The sequence below is a fragment of the Herpailurus yagouaroundi genome, unplaced genomic scaffold (genome assembly GCF_014898765.1).
Source record: "Herpailurus yagouaroundi ecotype Mexico unplaced genomic scaffold, PumYag 161, whole genome shotgun sequence".
Taxonomy (NCBI): Eukaryota; Metazoa; Chordata; class Mammalia; order Carnivora; family Felidae; genus Herpailurus; species Herpailurus yagouaroundi.
In genome coordinates, this window is record NW_024412402.1 from 14,900,066 (window position 1) to 14,924,099 (window position 24,034).

Genomic DNA, 24,034 nt, shown 5'->3' on the forward strand with positions numbered 1-24,034 from the left:
AAACTTGATGGTCTGATTTTAAAGGAGCGGTTGGTTTTAAAGGCACCGGCTGGTTGTGTGTCCCCGAGTTGCACTGCAGTGCTAAATGTCTGAGCGAGGCAACACCGGGAGAATCCAGGCAGCAGGCTGCACCGGGAGAGGGAGGGTGAGGGGAGGAGGGAGGGGAGCGCGGGGACGCGAGGCAGAGGGACTGAGCCAGGAGCGGAAACCACAGAGGTAGAGTCGGGACGACGGGGGGGAGGAGCGCAGAGGCAGGGAGGGGGCAATGCCTATATAGACCGAGGGGACGTGATGCGGTGACAGCGTGACAGCGGGCGAGAAGCCAGCGGGAGTCTCGCAGCCGGGGGAGGGGTCCGCCCGCTCCCGCGCCCCTCACCCCTCCCGGGTGCAGCCGCCCCCCACCCCCACTGTGCCCACGCCCCCTCGGGGAGCTGGGGTGCGGCCCCCATCCGGGCTCGGCTCCACGCGTCCTCGGGCTCCGCGCCTCCTCCCTGCTCCAGATGGGACTGGCTCTCCTCTTTGCAAAGCCGGGCTCCCAGGGAGATGCGGTGAGCAGCAGCCGGCAGCCGGGGCGCCCCGACCGGCGGGCCCCATGAGCGCCTCCCCCAGAAAACCCAGGTAAGAACTTCTGGACCTTCCTCAGCCCCGGAAGGACCACAGCTGGCTGCCCGGGTGAGAATGGGGTAGCCCCGGGGGACACTGGCGGCTGTGGAAACATTGGGGCAGGAGTGAGAGGTGCTGTTCGTTCTCGCAATCTTGAGTGCAACCTGGAAGTTACCAGAGGGCACGGTAAAGCTATTAACATGGATTGTGGCCTGGCTGTGCTGTCCACACCTGAGAGTTGGTGTCCCCAGGAAACCGCTGGGGTAGACTACCTCCCTCATGAATTTCCAAGAGCTGGCGAGGCTGGCTTCTTCCTCCATTCAGTTCTGGAGATGTGCTCAGGCAAGTGGTGAGGGCAGGGCTGTGAGTAGGGAGACTGAGTCTACAAAGTTTGTCCTGGGGACGCTGGCTTTCCTTGTTCCTGGGTGATGCTTCCCTCACCCTACCTGGCCACCCCCATCAATTTTATGCCGATTTCCCTTCTGTTGTAGAAGCCCAAAGTTGGGGAGACAGACAGAGTGGACATCATGGGGTTTGTCTGAAGATGCCCAGAAAGGCTAAGGAGAGGTTCTGTTTTTCCTAATTTCCTCCTAGGGTGGAGATGGGAGGTCTAGTAATTGGAGGAATGCCTGGTTTGGGCCTAGGGATGCACGGAGTCCCATTCCAGGAGAAATGGATTTACTTTTGTGGAGTAGATGCGGAGACGTGGCCATCCGAAGGAAGTTGTTAGGGCCCAAACAACTCGTTTGCACCCATCAGCCAACCTCCTGCCCCGAGAAACCCCCTTCCTCTGGAAGTCCCTCAGCAGGGCACGTGGCTCCAAGGCCACGTAGGAATAAGCACTTGATCGCGTGCTCCCAGGCTGTGCGTTCTGGTGGGCCTAGAGCAGTTGTTGAAGAGGGGGAAGGACTGTGCACATCACATACACTTGGAAGATCCCTAGCTGTATCCAAGCAAGTTAAAAAAAAAAAAAAAAAGAGAGAGAGAGAGAGACTTGTAAAAAAAATAATAAAATGTTTTCATGACAGTAGCAGATGTAAAACTCCCACCACTCTTGGAGAGGATAAAGAAATTTGTGCAGGGGGCTGAGCTGTCTCCTCTGCCAGTGCTTATGTGGGCACGTCACCTCTCGGAGATACAACGTGTGTTTTATGGAGGAGGAACTCTCTGCCTGGGGGCGGGGGTGGGGGGTGGGATTATTTTTCAAGAGGGGCATATTTCAGCTGGGGCTGAGCTTGGAGCTCGGGAAGCCAATAAGGGAAACGAGTTGGAAATGCTGCCTTTCTGTCTCCCACCCCAAAGTCCCACTTTGCCCCTAGTGTGATCTTGAGGCTCACGGTAGAACACGTACACATCAAAGAGAGGCCTCCACCCCGTTCTGGTGTGACGTGACCTTTGTCATTAAACAGCGTTGAGAAGGTGAGAGGGCAAAGTATAAACAGATGTCTCCTGTATGAGCAATTCGGTCTCATGCTCTGGGGGAGGTTAGCATTTACTCCCTCTATTCAGTGGTGCCTCTGCCTTTGTTCCTTACTTGAAGATCGTGTCGCTTGCTTCTACCCGGTGTCCCTGTCCGTGTTGCCTTCCCTGCTGCGCACAAAACGAACTGGCTGCCTTTGATGGTGCCCAGCGAGGCTGCTGGTGAGGTCACCAGTGTTTGCCTGAACCTCCCCTCCGGCTCATTTACTTTGTAACTTGCTCAGAAGATCTTGTCCTCAACTCGCAACTTGGGTCAAGAGAGCTGCCAGGCATCGTCCTCCGTATTCAGGGGTTTGTGGAAGTTCCGGTTTCCCCTGCCCACACTCAAAGGCTGCTTGGTTTCAGAGATTTGGAACCGGGCTTTGGCGTTAGTGTTGGAAAGAAACTGTTAGTGAGCAACTGATCAGCGTGTCGCCAAACTGGGGTATTGCTATAGCACCCCCGTTTAGCGCTGTCACCGAATAGGAGTGCCTTAGTCGGTTTCTTGTCTAGCTGTATTCAAGGGTCATAGGCCTTGAATGAGATCACGTCTTTGTAAGGCGAATGCATTGGAAAGGTGGTCCCTGCCACCTTTGCTTTTGGACCTTAGCAGTCCTTTGCTGTCTTTGCGTATTAGCTCACTGTCGGTTCCGTCAGGGCTTCCCCATTAGACCCCTCTGTAGCTTGGACGCTTGCAACTGAGGTACCCCAAGGCTGCCGCTGCACTCCAGGCCGCCCTCTGCTGCTTTTACAAGGGCGGCTGTTTGTGGCTCTTTGGGCCGCTGTTTACACCCATCCCACTTGCCCTGCTGGGGGGTTGCTGTCTCTAGGGGTGCCTGCTGTAGTTTATACTGTTTTGATTTTCATTGTTCTTTCAGCTTGATCAGGATCTTTTCTTTCTCCCTCTCCTTCCCCCTTTTGCATCTGTAGATTGGTACGTTGCATTTTCTGCCAAGGCAGAAAATGACATGTTCTGCAAATTGTGCTGAAATCATTTCCTTGATTTGACCCCAAATCCCAATGTGCACAAAACAGAAACACCGCATATATCTTTTATTTCTTTTTTTTTAAGTTTATTTATTTTAGTTTTGAGAAAGAGACAGGCAGAGAGAGAGAGAGAGGGAGAGAATCCCAAGCAGGCTGTGCACCATCAGCACAGAGCCTGATGTAGGGCTTGAACTCAGGAACTGTGAGATCGTGACCTGAACCGAAATTGAGAGTCAGATGCTCAACTGACTGAGCCACCCAGGTGCCCACTGCGTGTATCTTTTAGATGCCGGGGTTCCATATACCTTTACTTTGGTGTATACAAGCCTCTGGCTTCTAAGAGATGCCCCAGTATCCACTCTGTACCTGGTGGGTATGTATTGTGTGTCTGCATAGCAAAGTAACATTGCTGATGAAGAGACAGGAGAGTGGAGACGGTACTCTAGTAAAGGGTGTGTGTGTGTGTGTGTGTGTGTGTGTGTGTGTGTGTGTGTGTTTTAGGAAGTGGGATCCTGAGTAGGCAGATGCTGTTTAGAGGGTCACCTTCATTTATTGAAGGCTTATTTGGTGTGTGTGGAAATCGAGTTCTTTGGACAGGAGAGAGAGTAGGTGTTAGAGGACTCAGGTATAGATCTGTAAGATGGGAATGGTAACAGGAATGTTCTTTTCTAGAGTGGGTTGATGCTGGTGAATCTGTGAGTTAGCGGTCTGCTAACCACCTTTTCTGTTAGGCTTTCCTTTAACCGGCCGGGAAGTTCTGTCTTCAGAGAAAGTTACTGGCGATCAGAGAAAGTTTCAGGGAAAGGATGGCTCCTGTAGTTCATGGACCCCACAGGCGAGGAGCCCGTTCTAGCCACCGGGAGTGACCTGAACCCATAGCTCCATCAGCCATATTAACAGAAGCAATCTGAATGCTTTGGTTTGAAACTAGGTCAAGTAGTGGGACCTTTCTGAGACCGCAGGAGGGCAGGAGGCTTGAAGCAGGAGGCAGCTCTCCTCCCTCAGCATCCACGGGGGCTCTTGGCACAGCTCTGGAACTCCTAGTGGAAAAAAGATTTCTCTTTCTGGGCCTGAACTGCAGTAAGGCCAATGCAGAGGTGGCTTCAAAAGATCAGAAATGGAGAGTGCAACTTGAGTGTTTATTAAAAAAAAAAAAAAAACAAAAACCTTCATAAAATTAAAAATTGATTTGGCCACAACACAAGAGCAGCGAGGCGCCCCTGCCTGCGCACCCTGACTCCCACCAGGAGTTGCAGAACTGAATGAGTAATAAACATATTCGGTTAGGTGAAGGGGGGGGGAGGGGTGAAATTAGGCCGTCCCTATCGCTCCTCTCCCACTTAATCCAACTGATCTCCAAAATCCCAAACGCCATCTCCCTAAACTTTTTTGGTGTCTGGAACATGGGGAACTGGCCGGGGGTAGGAATGGGAATGGGGCAGAAGAACAATTCCTGGAAACGTGTGTGAGACCCGGGGAGCCTGGAATCCGGCTGGCTCCAGAAGGTAAGCAAGGCCCAGGCGAGGCTGTTGGAGCAGACGGGGTCCCTGAGAAGGAGAAAAAGAAAATTGGCATGTAGAAATGATGTGGGAGGGCAGGGCGGGGCAGCGGAGGAAGAAAGCAAGCGGGTGGAATAGGAGAAAAATGCAGACAGTAAGTGCAGGCAAAGGCAAAAGAGGGAGAGAGCGAAGGTGAGTGAATGCGGTACGTTGCTCGCAGGTTCACTCTCTTCCCTTTTTCCTCTGGCAGAGGGAGAAAGCCAGCGATCCAGCCAGCAGCATGGGTTTTGTGCTCCTGGAGCCCTCTCATTGAAGCTGTCAAACCTCAGCCCTCCAACGGCAGCTCCTTTCTATTTTTACATTTTGCAGAATTGAAATTAAACAAATGACCCTGGGATGGCGTGTTCATGAAGATTTTATCCAGCACACCCACACAGCCAGTGCCGGGGTGGCTGAATATTTAGCATAATATTCCATTTAATCAGATAAGAAGGCATCCTCCAGAGAAGCCGGGGCTCTGATAACAGCCTATGAAGAGATGCTTTGATGAGGGTGGGCAGAAGCCAGAAAGGAACCTTGTTCCTTGGCTTGGTTGGGCTTGTTAGCAGGAAGAATTCCAGTTAACTGGATTCTGGAGGAGCTTAGCATTCCCCCTCCTGTACTTTTTTTTTTTTTTTTTTTTTGGCACTGGGTTTGATTCCAGCCTTTGTGAGACTTCTTTGTCCATTTCTTCTTGGAGATCTCGCTAGATGCAAAAGAAAGTGTTCGCTTTGGCTGAGCTTGCCCCAGGTGGAAGTCCTGCTTACAGTTTGGGCACTCGCCTCATTTGTTGGCCTGGTCAGGAAGCTCATGCGTACTGTGCTGGTGTTACAGTGCTTAGGCAGCAAGAATAAGGAGGTTGTGCATCTTGTACTTGGTTAGAACACAGAGCAGATAATGTTTTGTTGGTTTAGACGTGGACTTAGTTCCTTATGTCCCAGGAGATTTAGTAGCAATTAAATGCATGCCCCTTGCACATAGCCATTCTTTGGAGGACAGAAAAATAGCAATGCACGTTAAGGGGACCAATTAATAAGATAAGGTTGTTGGGTAGATATAAAAATGTGAGACTCTTCAAAAGGCTTGTCACTTCCGTGTACATATTTGTATTTAATAGGGTGTTTATGGCTCTTTTGCCATGGACATTGACAATTTATATGATTCTCCACCTATTAACTTTTAAGATGCTGTTTTGACAAATCCAGCACTAGAGACTGGGTAGCAAGACTGCTGTTGAATCCGTTCTGACTTCAAAAAGAGCAACGGATCGGACAGTGTGACTCAGAAGGAGCGCTTTCCGCTGGCTAGCCTTGTAGAGGCTGATCTTTCCCTCCAGAACTAAATAGGCTTACTAGTCAGAGAATATTCCCTCCAGTGACTATAAAAAGGTATCTCCGTCTCTGACGCAGAGAGCAATTGGAAGCATTGACATGAGCCATATGGGCGTATGTTCAAAGACCCGAGGAAATGAAGGATTGACGGTCCATTAAGAGAGAAGCAGAAGCCAGTTTCCTTCCCTTCCCTCCAGTCGAGCATCCCTGCGTATTTTCTCCCTGCATTCTTTCTTCCTGGTTATCTGGTTCAGGCGGTTTGTGCGGCATAGCTTTGTAGACGAGCAAATTTCTTCTGCATCTCGGAGGAAAAGGAAAAAAGATAAAACCCAAGTCAGGACCTTCTTTAGTACTGTCAGATTCAAAGTATGGCCTCCCAGGTGTAGAGCCTCAGTCTGTCACTCGGGATGCTCAGCCCGATGGTGCATGATTGCGCAGCGTCAGCCCCACAGCCCTTGGAACCAGACGTGAATGTCCCCATCATTGCTGGGTCGTGTATTTTTCCCAGACTTCTATACTTGGGGCTCTGAGCCTCCTCATGCGCAAGTCTTTATTTAAATGAATCCCCAGAATGAGCTGCTCCGCTGGTCTGGAAGTAGAGAGCTTACACAAAGTCTTCATCCAGAAGTGTCCCCTGTGCTGGTGAGGATGACATAGTTAGCCATCTCATAGGAGTATGGACACTTAACAAACAAGTGTCTTGAACCCTTCCTTATTATTATTTTATGACTGCTGAGATACCATCGGTATTCTGTGTTACTGATCATGGAGCTCTTTTGTTATGCAGAATAAATTATCATCATCCGCATTTTATAGTTGCAGAAACCAGGACATAGAGACACGATGCTCAGGCTCACATGGGCAGGAAACGGTAGAGCCGGGACTTCCACCAACATTCTGTTTTTAAATACTATGATCTATTCTTCACTACTGTTCTCAAATACTTTGATACTGTCCTTTGTCTTGTGGATTCCACCCTAAATTCTCAGTGTCCTCTTTTTTGTCCCTAGCGTCTTCCATGATCGGTCATTAGTTCTTTATTTCTGCGGGTAGGAGTGCCCAAGCATCTCCTAGTAGTTGAGGCACAAAAGGATTCCTCAAAATATACATACCTATGCAAACCTAATGAAAGGAATTTAGAACAGAGAAGTAGGCTATATTACTTTTCTTGGCACCTCCCGCCTGCCTTTTATGTTTGGGTATGCTAATCACTGCCAAATTTTCTTGACATTTAAGTCCCAAGAAAATGCTGAATGAAGTTGGCATTATACCTACTCCTTATAACTGTGATAGCCCTCCTTTTCTTGTAGATTATCCCGAAGGGAGAGTCGTCCCCATAGTTTGTTCCAGATGAACCAGTGGCTACAAAAGCTTCTGTAAGGCGAAGAAAGTAGAGCAGAATTTGAGGGAAACTGCCACTTCCAAAAGATTGCTGAGGCAAGTCCCTCAGGATTCCAATCTCCTATAAATCGGGTCTTCTGAGGCCTTTCTTCATCTTGGCTGAGGCCATTGCCTCCATTTGAACTCAGTTGGCAACAATCAATAGAGAATGTGAATTTCTGGTCCTGGCTGATGTATTGCATGCATGAGCTTCCTGCTGTGTGTCTGAAAAAGCACAAACCTGGGTCAATAAGGCTGTGTTGACAGCTGTATTTAGCAGTCAGACCAGCCCAACTGAATGATACATTTTGGCCTGTCAAGAAGCAGGAACAGGTTAGCAGGGACAGCAGGTCTGTGTTCTTAAAAGTGTTTGCCCAACTGTGGATGAGATGGGAAGATGTATAAAACGGAGTTTAAAAATTAATTTCATCTGTTCTTTTCTTTCTCCTAAAATCTGATCATTCTTAACACCTGGATGCTTCAGGAACCAGAGTTCAATGCTAGTGCTAGGTTTTGACTCTTCAATCTGAAGCCTGATCTCTCTTAGCAACAGTTTAATTTAGGGATTGAGCCTTGGGCTGTCTTGTATACCTGCATTATAATGGTGGTTCTGTGATCAAGTTTTGAGAACTGATTTTGGAAGAGGATAAAAAGTGGTACAAACAAGACTGAAATAGCAGAGCGAAGAATCCAGACATTTGCACTTTTTATGGAGTTTACTCCTGTGTGGGTAGTGGAAAGAAATGAGTTGATGGATTCGAATCTAGCTTTTTCAGAGCACTGGTGAAGTGTCCTTATCTCTTATTCTTTTCTCCTGGGATATCTTATCTCCACCGGCTGTGGACAGGATGTAACATGTTCTTACCCCGATTTTTTTCCGTTCTTTATTTCTGTCATTTTTTTTTTTTACCACATCCTTTCTTTATATTCTTGCAACAAACATTTGTTAAAAAAGAAACCAGATGAGCATTGAGGATGCAGGGTTGAATAAGATGATTCTTATCCAAGAATCGTGGTTTCTACCAAGAGCTCATGGTTTCTCCTAAGGAAGATGAAGGAGAGGAGCTCAAGATAACTTGTTAATTGCTCTACAGAGGTAAGACTAAGGTGGCTTGGGAACACAAGATCCAGAGCAGAGAGCAGAACCAGCCCAGGTGAATCTGAGAAAGCTTGTTCAGAAGAGGTTATATTTGAGCTGGGTTTTCAAGGGTGAGGGCATGTTCCACATGGAGAAGGAACCTTTTAGAAGGTGAGGTGGTGAGGCTAGAGCAGGGAGCTCCTGGAGTCGGATCATGAAGGTCCACTTATACAGCTTGTACTTAACAGAGGCAGCTGGGAGCCAAGACATTTTTCAGCAGAAGGGCAAGAAGAACAGATTTGTTTTTTAGGAAAGTAGCCAGCAGCAGTGTGGAGGGTGAACAGACCCAGGGAGAGTCCAAAAACCAGGTACCATAAAGGGGCTGCTGAATAGCCCAGATGGGATTTGATGGGGGTCTGAATTCTGGCAGGAAAGGTTGGAAGGGACTGTCCATATCTGAGAATTAGTCTAAAAAGGAGTCATCGGGGCGCCTGGGTGGCGCAGTCGGTTAAGCCTCCGACTTCAGCCAGGTCACGATCTCGCGGTCCGTGAGTTCGAGCCCCGCGTCAGGCTCTGGCCTGATGGCTCGGAGCCTGGAGCCTGTTTCCGATTCTGTGTCTCCCTCTCTCTCTGCCCCTCCCCCGTTCATGCTCTGTCTCTCTCTGTCCCCAAAATAAATAAACGTTGAAAAAAATAAAAAGGAGTCATCAAGATTTAGTAGCAGGTGGATGGTGGAGGCTGAGGGAAGGAAGAGGAAGAGCCATCGATTGCATTAATGTGCTAGCTCGGTGGTACCTGAACTAGGTCATTAGCCATAAACTGGGAGGTGAAACACCAGAAGAGAAGCAGAGTTGAAAGAGAAGGTAAAGAGAGCAAAGCCTGAGCGGAATGAGGGTTGAAAAGAGGCTATTGGAGTAGAGATGTAAGGGGTCATTTGTAACGTTCTCAGAAACAGTTTCAATGAAACTGTGAAGGAAAATGGGACAGGAGCAAGATAGTAACATTGCCTAGAGCTTAGGAATTGAAGGCAACAGAGAGTTCTGGAGCCCTGCTCTTAATATTTGAGGGGGGACAACATGAAAACCTAGAAGGAAGAACGAAAAGATTTTTAAAAAGAGGGGAATCACTTGAATATGCTTTTCAATAGGAGGGAGACCTCTAGATAGGAAGGGAGAGATTGAAGATACGGGAAAGAGAAGAAGCAGCTAAGAGAGTAGAGTCCTTAAGAACTCAGAAGGTAACAGAATCTAGCAAGAAAAAAGGCGGGGGGGGGGGGCTAAATTTGTAGAGGGAAGGCGGGAAGGGTACCGGTATTTCTGGCCTGCCAAGCATTGTGCTATGTATCTGATGTTTATTGATTTATTTCACTCTCACTAAAACCCCACAAGGAGAGTGAAGGAATGCCCCTTTCTTTGGAGAAAGTAGGAAAGTAGCAAAAGGTGTCCCTTTCAGAAGCGCAGTTATGAAGAACCATTGGAAAGAGCTTCAAGAGGTAACTTCTAACTTCCTCTGTGGAGAAGAGGTGAAATCCTCTTCTGCTAGAGTAGAAAGTGATGTGGGGAGAGTCAAAAGTGGGGAGACTAGAAGTGGGGAGTCAAAATGTGGGGAGAGTAGAAAGTGATGTGTGTCCGAGAGTCAAAATTATTGGCTGAGGGCAAGCAGAAAGATTTCCATACAGACCAGACCCCGGTTGAGGTTGGAAAACGTACACTGTGATGGGCACCATTGTCTCCTTCCCCCTCCCCCTTTCAGGAGCCGGGCAGAGGGAGCAGCTGGCTGGATTTCTCCTGGGGAGGAGCTGTGTCACGTAGGTTTGGCAAAACCATGGAGACGCTGAGAGGGCTGTCGAGGCTATTGTTGAGGAAAGGGACCCAGAGGAAAGTAAAGCCAGAAGGTGGCTGATAAACTGGGAGAGTGATGACAGGGAAGTGGTTTAAGGGAGCAACAGAATGAGAAATGTCAAAGGATGGGAGGTGGAGATTGTGACGATCTCGGAGGTGCTTAGATTCCAGGGTTGACACCTGGATGAATGGTCGTTTCAGCGGGATGTTGTCAGTAACCACCTACCTTAAATTGGCGTTGTCCTATTTGTATTATCCAAAGGTGGAGTCGTTTATTGTTGGATGGGTAACCCAGAAGGGCTGTGAAATTCAACATTAGGTGGTCCCCCTCCATCTGGGGTGAGTGCGGTGGGGCCTCTCTGGGAACAGGGTGCTGTGCTAGATGATTCCTCGTGTCTGCTGTCCCCCAGGTGCCCAGCCCGATTGACAGGTGTTTTGAAGAACATCTAAAACATGTGGTGGCAGCCTTTTTCCACCTGAGACTTTTGAAACGCCAAGCCACGGTTGTTGTCGTTGTTGTTTTTTTAACGGGCTTTATTATTTTGTTTTATTTTATTGCAGTGGCTTAAAATACATTTGTCCCTTCCAGAGAACACGTTCTGTTTCTCAGTTCATGGACTTTTAGGTTCACGAAGTGAATTTTCTGGGCCATTCCCCGCACCCCAGTCCATCCAGGTAACACCGTGGTTTCCATCTTCATCCAATCTGGCGTATCTGAGGGGTTGATTCACCACTGGGCCGCATGCTTCCTTTCAGCGATGTCACCAGAAGCATACGCTGGGCCTGCTGCGGGAGACAAAGGATCTTTCTGTCAGTGAGGGAACAGCACTAGCACGTGGTGAACTCTGCCTGTCTGACCCTTTCTGACTTGTTCTGTCAGACTTCTCTGTGCTTTGTCTATCCTGTCTCCCCCCGCCCCCAGACTCGGTCTCGGGCTCCCCGTTTCTAGGTGTTGTTGGCTAGATCATGGCAACATCCGTAGTCTGGGGCAACTGCCTGTCTGTCTTCTGCACACAGACACCAAGAGAACACAATCCCTAGGGGTCCGGGAGCAACTGTCATCCAAAGAGGCTTTAGAAGTCAGGGAAAAAGTGTCTCCGCTGTGTTTTATCTGCCTGTTTGTTTGTTCGCCTCAGTTCCAGAGCACGGAAGCAACGTTTGAAAGCATCCTTTCTAGGTCAGTCTATCCTTCCTTACAGCCAGTTCCACTTTCTTCCGAGGCTGTGAGAGTAGCACATTAAACACAGGAGTTCAGTGTAGACATCAAACACGATTACCCAGGTAATAATCTGTCAACGTGTCCTTCTGACGATTCAGTCATTACTTAGCTTTATGGTGAACTCGGGATAAGAAATGTTAACAATTAGGATGCCTGTTGCCTTCTGTAGCTTCCTTTTATATATTCCTGGCTACGTAGGGGCCTAGAATCCTCTCATATAACCTTATGGAGAAGAGGAAAGTGAAGCCCAGAGAAAAGTCGGTCATCCAGGCCCATACATTTGGTTGGGGCAGATCTGGGAACTGACATCCCCATTTCTTGCCACAGAATTTAGCAATAGCAATTTAATCTCCAGTTGCTGGAGGCGGATATGTTGAGGTGAGGTATAACGGCGTCCCATTTAGGTGACAGCTTGTGGGGGCAACGTGTCAAGTTTCTGGTCGTCCGTCTGCCCGGCGTCCAGATTATCTTGTGAAGGCTGCATCCTGCGCCCGCTGAATCGATCGCCCCCTTCCCTCAGTGAGTTTACCCATTTGAATGGGTAAACTTTGTTTTACCAGGACATGTTTAAAACTCGTGTGCGTGTGACTGGCAGATAAAAATCGATCTTCTGATTGTTATGTCGTCCTCTGTTAACAGGCCAAGATTTGTGTTGATAATTGAGAGCCAACTCTTTCTAAAACGGTGCTGGTCTCTTAAACAGCTGAGATTGGAACCACGTAGAGCGACAGGAGAGTTAACTTGATCTTACAGGTGGAAGGTTGGAGGGTGTGGATGAATCTTCTATAACGGGCGCACAGGGTTCCCTCCCTGCCCATCATTGGTCTCCTGGCTTCTGGGCTGCTGAGGTTGTGGCACTGAGTGTGTGTGACCTGCCCTGGCGGGGAGACCTGAGCCAGTGTTTGCTCTCCTGGAAGAAGCAGACGTCCTCCCAAGTCACTGCCCTGGGCCTTGTTGGTCAGTTTCGTGGATTAGATGCCTCAGGCTGCAGAAGGGGGTTCTAAGGAGGGCCTCTAACTCGGGGATTTTTGTCACTCCACAGGAAAGGCTTGCTGGAAAAGGGTAAACACCATGCTTAGAAAGAAGGGAATCTCCAAGGTAGATCTCTTACCTTCATAGGTGGGAGAAGATCATTTGACCAGTGACCGGAATCAATTAAACTGCTCATAAGAGAAAGTTCCCTGGCTTCCTGTCTCTGCCTCCCTGGAACATGCCGTAAAATAAGTTATATTGTAGAGCCCTCAAAGAAATCATACAGGCTCTCTTTGCCAGAACTTGACATTCCTGAGGGTTTAACGGTACAGAACTCACGGTCATTGTGGAGAATTATTTCCTACTTGCAGATTATTTTGCGGTCTGATTTTGCTTCCCCCAGGGAGAATCCCATCTGGACAGAAATATCAGTTAACAGCCATGCGGTCATCCATGTTAATAGCTTTACTGAGTGTGCATTCAGACATGCTAGCCATGAAGAAAGATGTGAGATGGGTAGGTGTTTCAGTGTGTGAGCGCTCTCTATGCCAAGACTGTTGCCCTGGTCTGCTCCACTGCTGTTAACTGCTTCCAAAATGTTAAACTCTGTTGTCCTCTGGATCGTCCCTGTGTTATCTGTGTTCTTGTTTCCGTCTGTTCTGAAATGATCATTCAGTGATTCTGTGTTTTGTCTGTCGGGCTCTCCCCTGCCCCAGTCAAACTGAAGCACATCTTCCCAGGTATGCCATTTTGTTGTTGAGTCTCGGAGACAGAAAATGGTCATGTGAAAGAAACACCACTCTACTACTCACGGACACCTTCCCCTCTCCTAATAGACCACTGTCTCTGTTGAACGTTTAACTGAAACCACAGTCCAGAGTTTCAAGGAGCCATCTCTCAAACATGGGTATCATTAAGGTCCAGAGATTTCTTACCACAGATTTACTATCTTTGGAAGAAAAGCTGGAGAGCTGCCTCGCTCAACGTCTAATGTGGGAAGGGCAAGTTAAAAACAGTCTTGCCATTCTTCAGATCACTGACCCTACAGGCATTACAACCCTCACATTTTATTTTGGTAAGAGCCTCCCGGTGCACTTGCCTGCCATTCGGTTAAGTAATTGCAAAGCAACAGACAGTGACCCTCCGCTCTTATTCCCATATCACCCCAGTGTAGAGGTCATGGGCTCTCATTTCTGTGCTCGGTGCTTGGATTGTGAGATGACAGGCATGGAAGAAGCAGTCCTAAAAACGAGCTATAGTAAAACACAATTTAGGGCTGTGTTGCTGGGTTTGCCATAGCTTAGGTGAGGCATGATGGCATCTGTCTTCCCCAGGGTCTTTTAGAACAAGAAAGTACCTTTGCACGAGTGAGCTTCCTTCAGAGTAATCGCAGGGTTTCAATAAAAGATCTTCATTTCGCCGTAGTGTTGCTCCAGGTCTAAATCTATGTATGAAGAATCATCATCTTCAGCAGCAGCAGTCCGTTATTGAAACTTTGACCATGTGCAAGGCACTGTGCTCCTATTACACATAAGGAAACCAAGACTTAGGAGACAGTGGCCTCTCAAGGTTATCTTACTAACGTTAAGAGCTGCGATTCAGGGGCGCCTGGGTGGCTCAGTCGGTTAAGCGGCTGACTTCAGCTCAGGTCCTGATCTCACGGTCCGTGAGTTCGAGCCCCACGTCGGGCTCTGGGCTGACAGCTCAGAGCCTGGAGCCTGTTTCAGATTCTGTGTCTCCCTCTCTCTCACCCTCCCCCGTTCATGCTCTGTCTCTCTCTCTCTCTCTCTGTCTCAAAAATAAATAAACGTTACAAAAAAAATTAAAAAAAAAAAAGAGCTGGGATTCAAATCTCGCTCTGATTTCAAGCCTAATCTTCCAGGACAACCACGTTGCAAGAAACAAAGCCATCAGAAACGATTTACCAGGCATCCCCTGAATGTAAGGTCCTTTACTAGGTTTACAGGGGTGGGTGTACAATGAGATACCACCCATCCCCTCATGGCTTCAGATGGTGTTGGGCAAGAAGTCATTTGAAAAATCATTAACAATACACCAGATGCTGAGTTCCAAACCGGTTCTCTCTGTCCTCTCCCCCTTTCACGGGGTTTTTCCTGGACTTCATGTTGGCGGGTGGGCATTCTTCTGACAGAGACCTCTATTGAGCTGTGTGGAGAATGCCCGTGTTTAGGGAACAGGGGAAGAAGGAAAGTCAAAGAAGGACGTATTGAGGAATTAGCCTACGTCTTGTCGCCAATGCTCAGACGGAAAGAATCAAGAAAGCGTAGAGGGAAAGGGGTCACGGATGTTAAAGAGAAGATGAGATTATGGACCAAGAGAAATTGGACGCTTTTGAATGCGATGATTAAATTTGATGCTCTGTCTGTCAGTGATGGTGGAGAGGACGTTTCAGTGGTGTGGTGGGGACGGTAATCCTATTGCAAGAGCTTGATAAGTAAAAGGAGAGACCGATGGTCGTGAAAGTGTAGACTGCTCATTTTACAAGTGCAGTGGCCCGAGGAAAAGAAAACAAAGATAATAACAACAAGGGCACAGAATCGATCAAAGTGGTGGTGTTGCTTTTTCCCTCAAAGTGGGCAAAACCATATTTGAATCTTTGGGATATAGACAGAGGAAGAAATTGAAGAAATTGGAAATGAAGGATGTAAAACTCTTACTGTCCACTGGGATTTTATAGCATTCTAATGACAACTGGATGAGTAGAACTTTAAGTTTATGTGCTGCTGAAACGAACACTGGATGAGAACTTTTACAAGCTGGACGGTTATGTTGGCACAGTTACTCTGTCCTTTCCATATCCCCCACTCGGTTCTCTATCCTTAAATAAGTCTGTGTCATCCTTAAACCCATCTGCTACTGGGTGGTGTCTGTGTGTCAGTGATTGTGCATATATGGTGGAAGCCGCCTCTTTTCTCAAACAGGTGGGTTTCTGGTTGAGCGTGTTTACCACACCTTAAATTTCTGTCTATTTGGCTGTTTTTCTTTCGTTGTCCGTCTTCGTGACACAGGACTTTTGGATTCCTGAAGCTTTTCTCTTTTGTATAAATGAATGAATGGATGAGTGAATGAATGAATGAAAATGTGACACAAAGAATCACCCACCCAGGAATGTGTGTGTGTGTGTGTGTGTGCATGCATGTGTGTGCACATTGAAACACTATATTTGAACATTTACATACTGAGCAACTACTTTGTGCCAGAGGCTGTGTGAAGGTTGCAAAAAGGAGTAAAGTCACAGGCCTTGCTGTCAGGGATGTTCACTCTTCAGGGAAGAAGTCCGATTTGCAAATGGGCGCTTTATCTCTGACATGATTGGAGCAAAGACCGACGTATGGCCAGGTGCCATCGTAATACAAGAGGGGCGCTCAGCCCTGCCTGGGAATGTGGAGAAAAGTTTCCTGGAGGAGGTGATGCTTAAGCAATTATATTTTGAAGGATAAATGAGAGCGGGTAGAATAAGCAGAAGCAGGCACGAGGACCAAGGAAAGTGTGGTTTTTATAGGACAGTTGTTTTGGAGTTACTCGAGTAAAAAGTAAATGGCCGGAAGGAGATGTGCCTGGGCAGGCGCCTTGGGTAAGGGTATCAGGGACCTTAAATACTATGCTAAGATCCTTAGACTTTGTTCCAAAGACAGTGGAGAGCCGTTGAGGAATTTAAGCAGGGTAATGACATAATCCTGTTTATGTGCAGATCTAGTCTGGTTACAAATGATTGATTCGGGAGAGTGATTCAATTAAAAATGTCTTTGGCTTCAGTTTGCTGAAAACTGAACTAATAGCGGCTTACACAAATACGTGATGATATTTTTCATGCAAGAACGAGCCCAGAGAAAGCTGGCGTCTGGCACCGGTGTGGACACCTGACCGTGCAGGCAAGGACCCGGGCTCGTTTTCACTGCACTGTCCTCACCAGTTTTGTTTTTGATCCTCACGCTGTTACTCTGTGGTCACGAGACGGCTGTTACTGCCCACATATCACAGTCCTGTTCAAGGTGGAGAGAAGGGGAAATGTGGCGGTACCAACATCGTCTGCCCCTTTTCAAGGAAGCACACGTTCACCCAGAAGTTTCCAGCGCGTCTTCCTTCCTATCTCATGGGCCAGACACGGAAGGAGCCGTCACTGGCTGCAAAGGAGGCCAGAACAAAATATTTAAGGAGGGGCAAAGAAAGGAGACATTTGAATTAGTGTTGACTTAGCCAACCAGTAGTGCCTGTCACACACATTCATCTCTGGCCTCCCAGTAATTGGACCACCTTCCGGGGAAAAAAAAAAATCCTATGCCGGGCAGTAAAGGAGGCAAAGTACCCAATTCAAAGCAAAACAGTCAACATGTGCTGTAGCTTTTAAAAGAGAAAAAGCCAGGGGCGCCTGGGTGGCGCAGTCGGTTAAGCGTCCGACTTCAGCCAGGTCACGATCTCACGGTCCGTGAGTTCGAGCCCCGCGTCGGGCTCTGGGCTGATGGCTCAGAGCCTGGAGCCTGCTTCCGATTCTGTGTCTCCCTCTCTCTCTGCCCCTCCCCCGTTCATGCTCTGTCTGTACCAAAAATAAATAAACGTTGAAAAAAAAATTAAAAAAATAAAAGAGAAAAAGCCAGAAGAGGAAGAGCACTGGGGCTTGGGTGCTGTTAGCATCGTTTGTGGCCTGGGGATCATAAGGGCCTTGTTCCTGCTGAACCAGTAGACGTTCAGCTCAGCCCCAGGTTGGTTGGCGAAAATTGACAAAATGCAGTTTGATGCCATGGAATCGACTTCTCCTTTACTTCTTTACGTGCCTCATTATAAATCGATCAGTCAGTATTTATTGCAGTGCCTGAATTATGCTAGCTACTGTTGGGGGACACCCAGGGTGGAGTTTAGGAGGTGACGGTAGAAGAGTAAGAACGATGTCATTCCTCAAGTAGCTTATTCTCTGTGCGGAACAATTTAAAATAGTATGAGGGAAGATGGGTGTCCATCCAAGCACCTGGGCCACAAGTCTCCCGCAGACTGGGCTTTACAAACTCAAGGTCGGTTGTTCCCAGCGTACCTCTCTCAGCAGTGCTTTGCAGAGTTGTCTGCCTGGTCTGCCTCATGCACACGTGTCAGGAATCGGTGTTTGGCCTGTGGCCGCCCCCCACTCTCCCCAACCCCCCTGTGCCTTCATAGATACATACACACTCTTGCTGGGGTATGTTCTGTCTCCAGCCCCTCCTCCCTAGCCAGCAAGTCAGAAGGAGAGAGAACAGCTCTGCCGTATCCATCTTACCGCTTTATTTCTTAATTTGAAAAACTATCAAAGCAACATGGCAGCGTTACAAAAATGTGTAGAAAAAAAATGGGCGGTCACCTGTGATCCCACCTCCCTATTATAACCAGGGTATAGTCTCTTGGGAGTTTCAGCACGGATATCGTGCTTTTTTGCATGCTTGTAATCAGAGGATGTGTACACTTTTGCATCCTGCTTTATTTACAGAGTTAGAGCTCATAAAATTGTGTTGAGGAAATGAATATTGATGCACAGTCTTCACAAGAACAAGATGTACCGCCCATTCCCATTGTTGTTCCCTATTTGAATGGAGATGGGGGCAGTGGAGCTTTTCCAGTGTGCTACTTTCATGGTGCGGCCTCTGAGTCCTGATACAGACAATAGGAAACATCTTAGCATGGGATCAGAAGACTTGAGAAGAATTGGCATCTTGGTGGGCAGGAGTGAGATAAAGATCACCGTGGTCCCGTCATCCCCGGCGGGAACCACCTTAAGTGCAAGGACGGTCTCTCCCACGCATGACCGTGGGCACAATTCTCTTTTTTGTGTCTCTTTGTACCAATCTTGCCCTTGTGTGGAGGCTGTTCAAAGAACAGGGACTTTCTTGGTTGAAGGAAAGGTGGGGGGACTTGGACCAAGTCCTTGGAATCTGAATTCTCTCCCCTCGCAGGGATAACATCTGGGTTGCTGTTCCTTTTCAGTCTGTGACCCCAAGTAGTCGCTGTGTTTTGTGTAGACGATGGGATTTTGGAAACTTGGTAACTGCTAGTTAACGGAAGGAATGTGTGTGGAATTGCTGTAGTTCACGATTCTTCTAGTTCAGTTCTGCAAGTCTTAAACTCACAGAATTTACATGAAGTTCCAGCTATGTTAGTCAGAATCCTCCTTTTCCCCCTCATCCATTCCTACCTTCTTGAATTATTCCCAAGAACTGCTCTAAAAGAACGCAAGTGTCTGCTTCGACAGACAAACCCTACCTCCCTTCAACCATTCTTTTCCAGCTCCTGAATTCCTCTGACAGCCAAATAAATAGGTCCAATAAGACAAGATTATTACACTCATTTCCTTTAGGCTTATTTATCCTCGGAAGCACCTCCCCTGGCTTGTCGGTACACCTCGCACTGGGATGATAGCTGTTATAAAAATCCAAAGATAAATGCCTCAAAACATTGGCAGCTAAATTAATTCCAGAATTTATCTCACTCATGCTACGGAGTGATCAACCTCCAGTCTGATGAGATGTTCTGGGTGCACGAAATATTGGACTAAGAGGGCAGCGCGTGTGCTGGGCACAGAAAAAAGGGAAGTTTCCTCTGGAGGAACTGAGTCAAGGACTCTTCAACGTGTGGCATCTCAAAAGTAATGCCATCAAGAAAGAGGAGAAGAAAGGGCGCCTGGGTGGCTTAGTCAGTTAAGCATCTGACTCTAGATTTCTGCTCAGGTTGGGATCTCCTGGTTCGTGCGTTGAGCCCTGCCTTCAGCGCATAGCCTGCTTGAGATTCTCTCTCAAGACACACACACACACACACGCACACACACACACACACACACACACACACACAGAATCCAAAGCAGGCTACAGGCTCTGAGCTGTCAGCACAGAGCCCGATGTGGGGCTCGAACTCATGAATCATGAGATCATGCAGGCACCCCAATAAATAAATAAACTTTAAAAAGAGAGAGAGAGGGGCGCCTGGGTGGCTCAGTCGGTTAAGCGTCCGACTTCAGCCAGGTCACGATCTCGCGGTCCGTGAGTTCGAGCCCCGCGTCGGGCTCTGGGCTGATGGCTCAGAGCCTGGACCCTGTTTCTGATTCTGTGTCTCCCTCTCTCTCTGCCCCTCCCCTGTTCATGCTCTGTCTCTCTCTGTCCCAAAAAAAATAAATAAACGTTAAAAAAAATAAAAAAAAAAAAAAAAGAGAGAGAGAGAGAGAGAGAGATAGAGGAGAGGACTGTGTTGCCAAGGAAGCTGGAGCCAGGTCTGGTGAGCATCTAAGGCAGAAGATAAGGAGGCAAGGAGGCAAGCTGTAAGGAAAGGGGTGAATCATCATCATGCCTTGTTTATCGGTTCCTGGCTTTTATGAAGCTCCCGCAATGACAAATCTGTGAACTGAACATGCTCCCCTGCCCTCTGCCCCCAAGTACCATCCAGAATAGCTGGGAGATAATAGACACTTAGAAGTGCCCGGGGCTCTCTGTTATTCTCCATGTGAAAGGCCCGAAAGTAGGAACTGGAGAAAGTTTATAGATCTCCAAAGAAAAGACTCCCGAAAAATATTCAAGGACCACCTTCCGTGGTCATGACCTCTCAGCAGAGAGGGGGCATGGGTGTGAATGGCAGTTCTGTCACTTTGTATGTGGCTCGTCTGTGTTTTAGACTGAGTATGGAGAGGTGCTTAGCACATGGCGGGCACTCAGTGTTTGGCTATTACACTCTTTTCCCCGCTTAGCATGGATACATTTCTTTTCCTACAGGCACAAAGCCAAGGACCCATGTGTTGTAGTGGACAGAGCACTGGTCTTGGCGATAGATAGCAAATGCTACCACTTAGCATATCCTGTGTGCTAGTGACGTTGAAGGTATTCTCTTTCCCACTTGCTTCTGAAGACGTTAAGGCTCGGAGACGCTGATTAACCTGCCCAAGATCATGGAGTTAGTAAGAGGAAGACTTGGCATTGGAACCCAGTTTCATTTGACTCCGAAACCTGTGGGGTTTTGTTGTTATTGTTGTTGTTGTTGTTGTTTATTCCTAGGATATTCTGTTTCAAGGAAAACAGTCCCTGCGTGTGGTACGAGCACTGAATGTTAGGCAGCAAGGCAACAGCGTATGTAGACACTTCTGAGGCTAATTCTTATGAACCGAGTTCAGTCAGTTCGGTGAACATCTATCTGCATGTGTCCCAGAGGAAGCAAGCAATGCAGGTTTAACCTCAGGGTGTAACAGACTCAACGGGGTGCCTGAGTTCCGTCTTCTTTCCTATTATTCTCTTCTTTTGTTTTTTTCCTACTACTCTTTCATATAACCCAGTTGCAGTGGAGTTTGTGGAAAGAACATAAAGCCTTGTGCTGTGTCAGCCTGTAGAAGAATAAGGGAAGATGGCGGCAAGGAAGGAGGGCAGGAGGAAGGAGGGTTAGAGGGGGGATGGACTAAGGTAAAAACAATGGGTTGTCGTTAAAAGCTTATGGTTGAGGGGCACCTGGGTGGCTCAGTCGGTTAAGCGTCCGACTTCGGCTCAGGTCATGATCTCACGGTCCGTGAGTTCGAGCCCCGCGTCGGGCTCTGTGCTGACAGCTCAGAACCTGGAGGCTGTTTCCGATTCTGTGTCTCCCTCTCTCTCTGCCCCTCCCCTGTTCATGCTCTGTCTCTCTCTGTCTCAAAAATAAATAAACGTTAAAAAAATTAAAAAAAAAAAAAAAGCTTATGGTTGAATGTTAAGGACCTCTTCCAAATACTCACCACAGCAGAAAGGATATCAAAAAAGACTAGGTGGGAGAAAAGAGAAGAAACTCAGATTCATAGTAGGGACTCTGAATGGACGATTTGGAAGGGACCCAATAAGCCATGAGCTCCAACCTCATCTGATTAGTTAACACAAGGCAGCCTCTTTGACTGTGGGAGAGCTGTGGGAGGGTCCCTTCCTGTTGTTGAGCTGACTTTTTGTTTGTTTGTTTGGTAATAACTTCTATTGTCTGGCTTTAATTCTGCCTTTCTGGGTTACATTAACTTGATTAAGTTTTTCTTTCTTTCTTTCTTTCTTTCTTTCTTTCTTTCTTTCTTTCTTTCTTTTTTTTGTTTTTTCGGTCCTTCAAATATTTAAAATGGTTATCATGTTTCCCTTATGGCTTTACTACTGTATACTAAATACCCGACTTTTTCATAATCTTTTGTAATCTTTTGATTCTCTATTCCAGCCACTGTTCTCTTCCTTAAGTACTTCAGTTGGTTAGTGTCCCCTGGAAAGTGGAACCCCCAGAACTGAGCACAGTACTCCTGGGAAGTCCGTTGAAAAGTAGACCAGCCCTCTTTTCAGACATTTGAATTTGGATGTAGCCCAAAATCCGTGATAGACTTTTTTTTTTTTTTTTTTTATAGCTGCTTTACTCTGTTGATGTATATTGAGCTTATAGCAAACTAAAGTTGTGTGCTGGCAATCAGATGCTACAATTTTCCCTAATAGACAATCATTTCCCTACATCTCTTTATCCTGTTCACAATAATATAAAGATACTGCTGGATGCATTGCTACAATCAAGATATTCACTGTGTTTAGCAATTCTCTTATCTTTTATTCTAGCCTAATGACTGTATCCAAAAAGGCTGTGAATGTCCTTTGACATTCCTTGGTTTTAGAGGAACTTTGCCAGCTGCTGTTGGTAACCACTTTGCTTCCTGAATGTTCATGAAATCATCTTGTGAAATAATACAGTTTTGTGATTCTGCTAGAGATCCATTTCCCACTCACTGGTCTATCATTTGTAGAATCTGCTTTCTTCCCATTTTCTAAAAGTTGGGATATTTGCCCACTTTCAGTTTGACATGATCTTTTTTATTTTTCATAATTACACACACACTCACGCACACACAAGTGAAGCCAGTGGGAGGAAGTGTGTGTGAGGAGCAGCTGAACTGCATTAGGGGAGGTAATGGTAAAGTGTGCAATTGACAACTCAGGTCCCAGAGAGGAGGAAACTGAGGAATGTGGGAGGGCCTCCATCAGAGCCCTCTGGGGATCGGGGAAGGCTCTTTAAATGAGGATGTTTTTGTTACCAGTGAAACGCTTGCCCCGGGCACAAAATCTAAGGAGGCGGCCCAAAACTCCGTAATCAAGGTAAATAATATATTAATGCTGTATGCTTTTTGAAATAATTGCAATGTGAAAAAATCCGCGGTGATCAAAGTATCAAAATTGTAAACGCAGGGTCGATATGTTACAGGCTTTCATGGCCCCTTTCTTAATAACAACTTCACTGAGTTATAATGCATAGATCATACGATTAACCCATTTAAAGTATGGAATCTGGCGGTTTTGAATATATTCACCTCACTCCATTTTAGAACATTGTATTATGCCAAAAAGAAGCCCTGTATCCAAGTAGACATTTCCTACTCCCCACCCCCCAACCTTCCCAGCCATAGACAACCGCTAGTTTACTTTCTGGCTCCGTGGATTTGCTTATTCTGAGCATTTCATATAAATGGAATCACACAGTATGTAATCTTTTGTAACTGGCTTCTTTCTTTCACTTTGCCTGGTGCTTTCAAGGTTCACAGGTGGATGAATAATATTCCGTCGTGTGTTTATACCACATTTCGTTAATGTACTCATCAGTTGATGGACTTCTGGTTTTGTTCTGACGTTCTGGTTAATAGGAATCATGTGGCTATGAATGCAGGTTTCTGTGTGGATCCATGTTTTCATTTCCCTTGGGTGTATACCTGGAAATGGAATTGCTGGATCATATGGTTACTGTGTCAAACCCTGTGAGGAAATGCCAGACTTTTCTAGAAAGGCTACACCATTTTGTATTCCCACCAGCAATGTAGAAGTGTTCCAGTTCTCCACATCCTTCCCAATACTGACCGTCATTTTGACTATAACCATCCTAGTGGGTGTGAAGTGGTTATCTCATTGTGATGTCGATTTGTATTTCTCTGATTGGTAATGACGTCAAGCATCTTTAAATGTACTTATCCATTGGTACATCTTTTTTGGAGAAATGCCTATTCAGATCCTTCTCCCATTTCTTTTGCTATTTTGTCATTTGTGGTGTCTGTCCCCCTTGGATGGGGATCCCCAGATGTGGGGCATCCGGACTGGGTGGAAGCCGGTGGAGTGGGCAGTGAAGGGATTCACCTGAGGCGGAACAAAGGAGATAGAAATTTCTTGAATATGCTGCAAGGGAGCGCAGGCAGGACAGCAAAGCAGAGACTGGCTGCAATGAGGCAGTGGGTCCGGGCTGTATTTAAAGGGAGAAGGTGAGGAGGTATGGGGACATTTGGAATTTCCCCTTCTTTGGGAAATTTCCCCCTTTTTAGTTGGTTACTTAGAGCCTACGGGTGTTTTGAGGTGGGCTGTGTGATGGCCCCGTTTGTATTCAGCCGGGGGTTGGGATCACTATGGGCCCTCTTGCCTTGATCAAGTTTCCATTGCTCAAGTCTGTTCCCTAAAAACGGCCTCTATATTATTGAGCTGTAGAAGCTCTTTATATATTCTAGCTACAAGTCCCTCATCAGACATACAATTTATAAAAATTTCCTCCAGTTCTTTGGAACTTCCCTCTTCCCGAGGGAAGCACAAAAGTCTTCAGTTGGTTGATGTCCACTTTATATGTCTTTTATAGCTTGTGCTTTTGGTGTCATA

General features: G+C 47.0%; 1 protein-coding gene across 1 annotated transcript in view; it reads left to right on the forward strand.

The window, feature by feature from the left end:
- The first annotated feature begins 473 nt into the window (after positions 1–473).
- GRAMD1B (GRAM domain containing 1B) overlaps positions 474–24,034 on the forward strand; it is a 246,331-nt gene continuing 222,770 nt past the window's right edge. Inside the window, exon 1 of the mRNA XM_040483360.1 lies at positions 474–618. Within this exon, the coding sequence (XP_040339294.1) occupies positions 593–618 (26 nt within the window). The 5' untranslated portion in view covers positions 474–592. The remainder of the gene's footprint in view (positions 619–24,034) is intronic.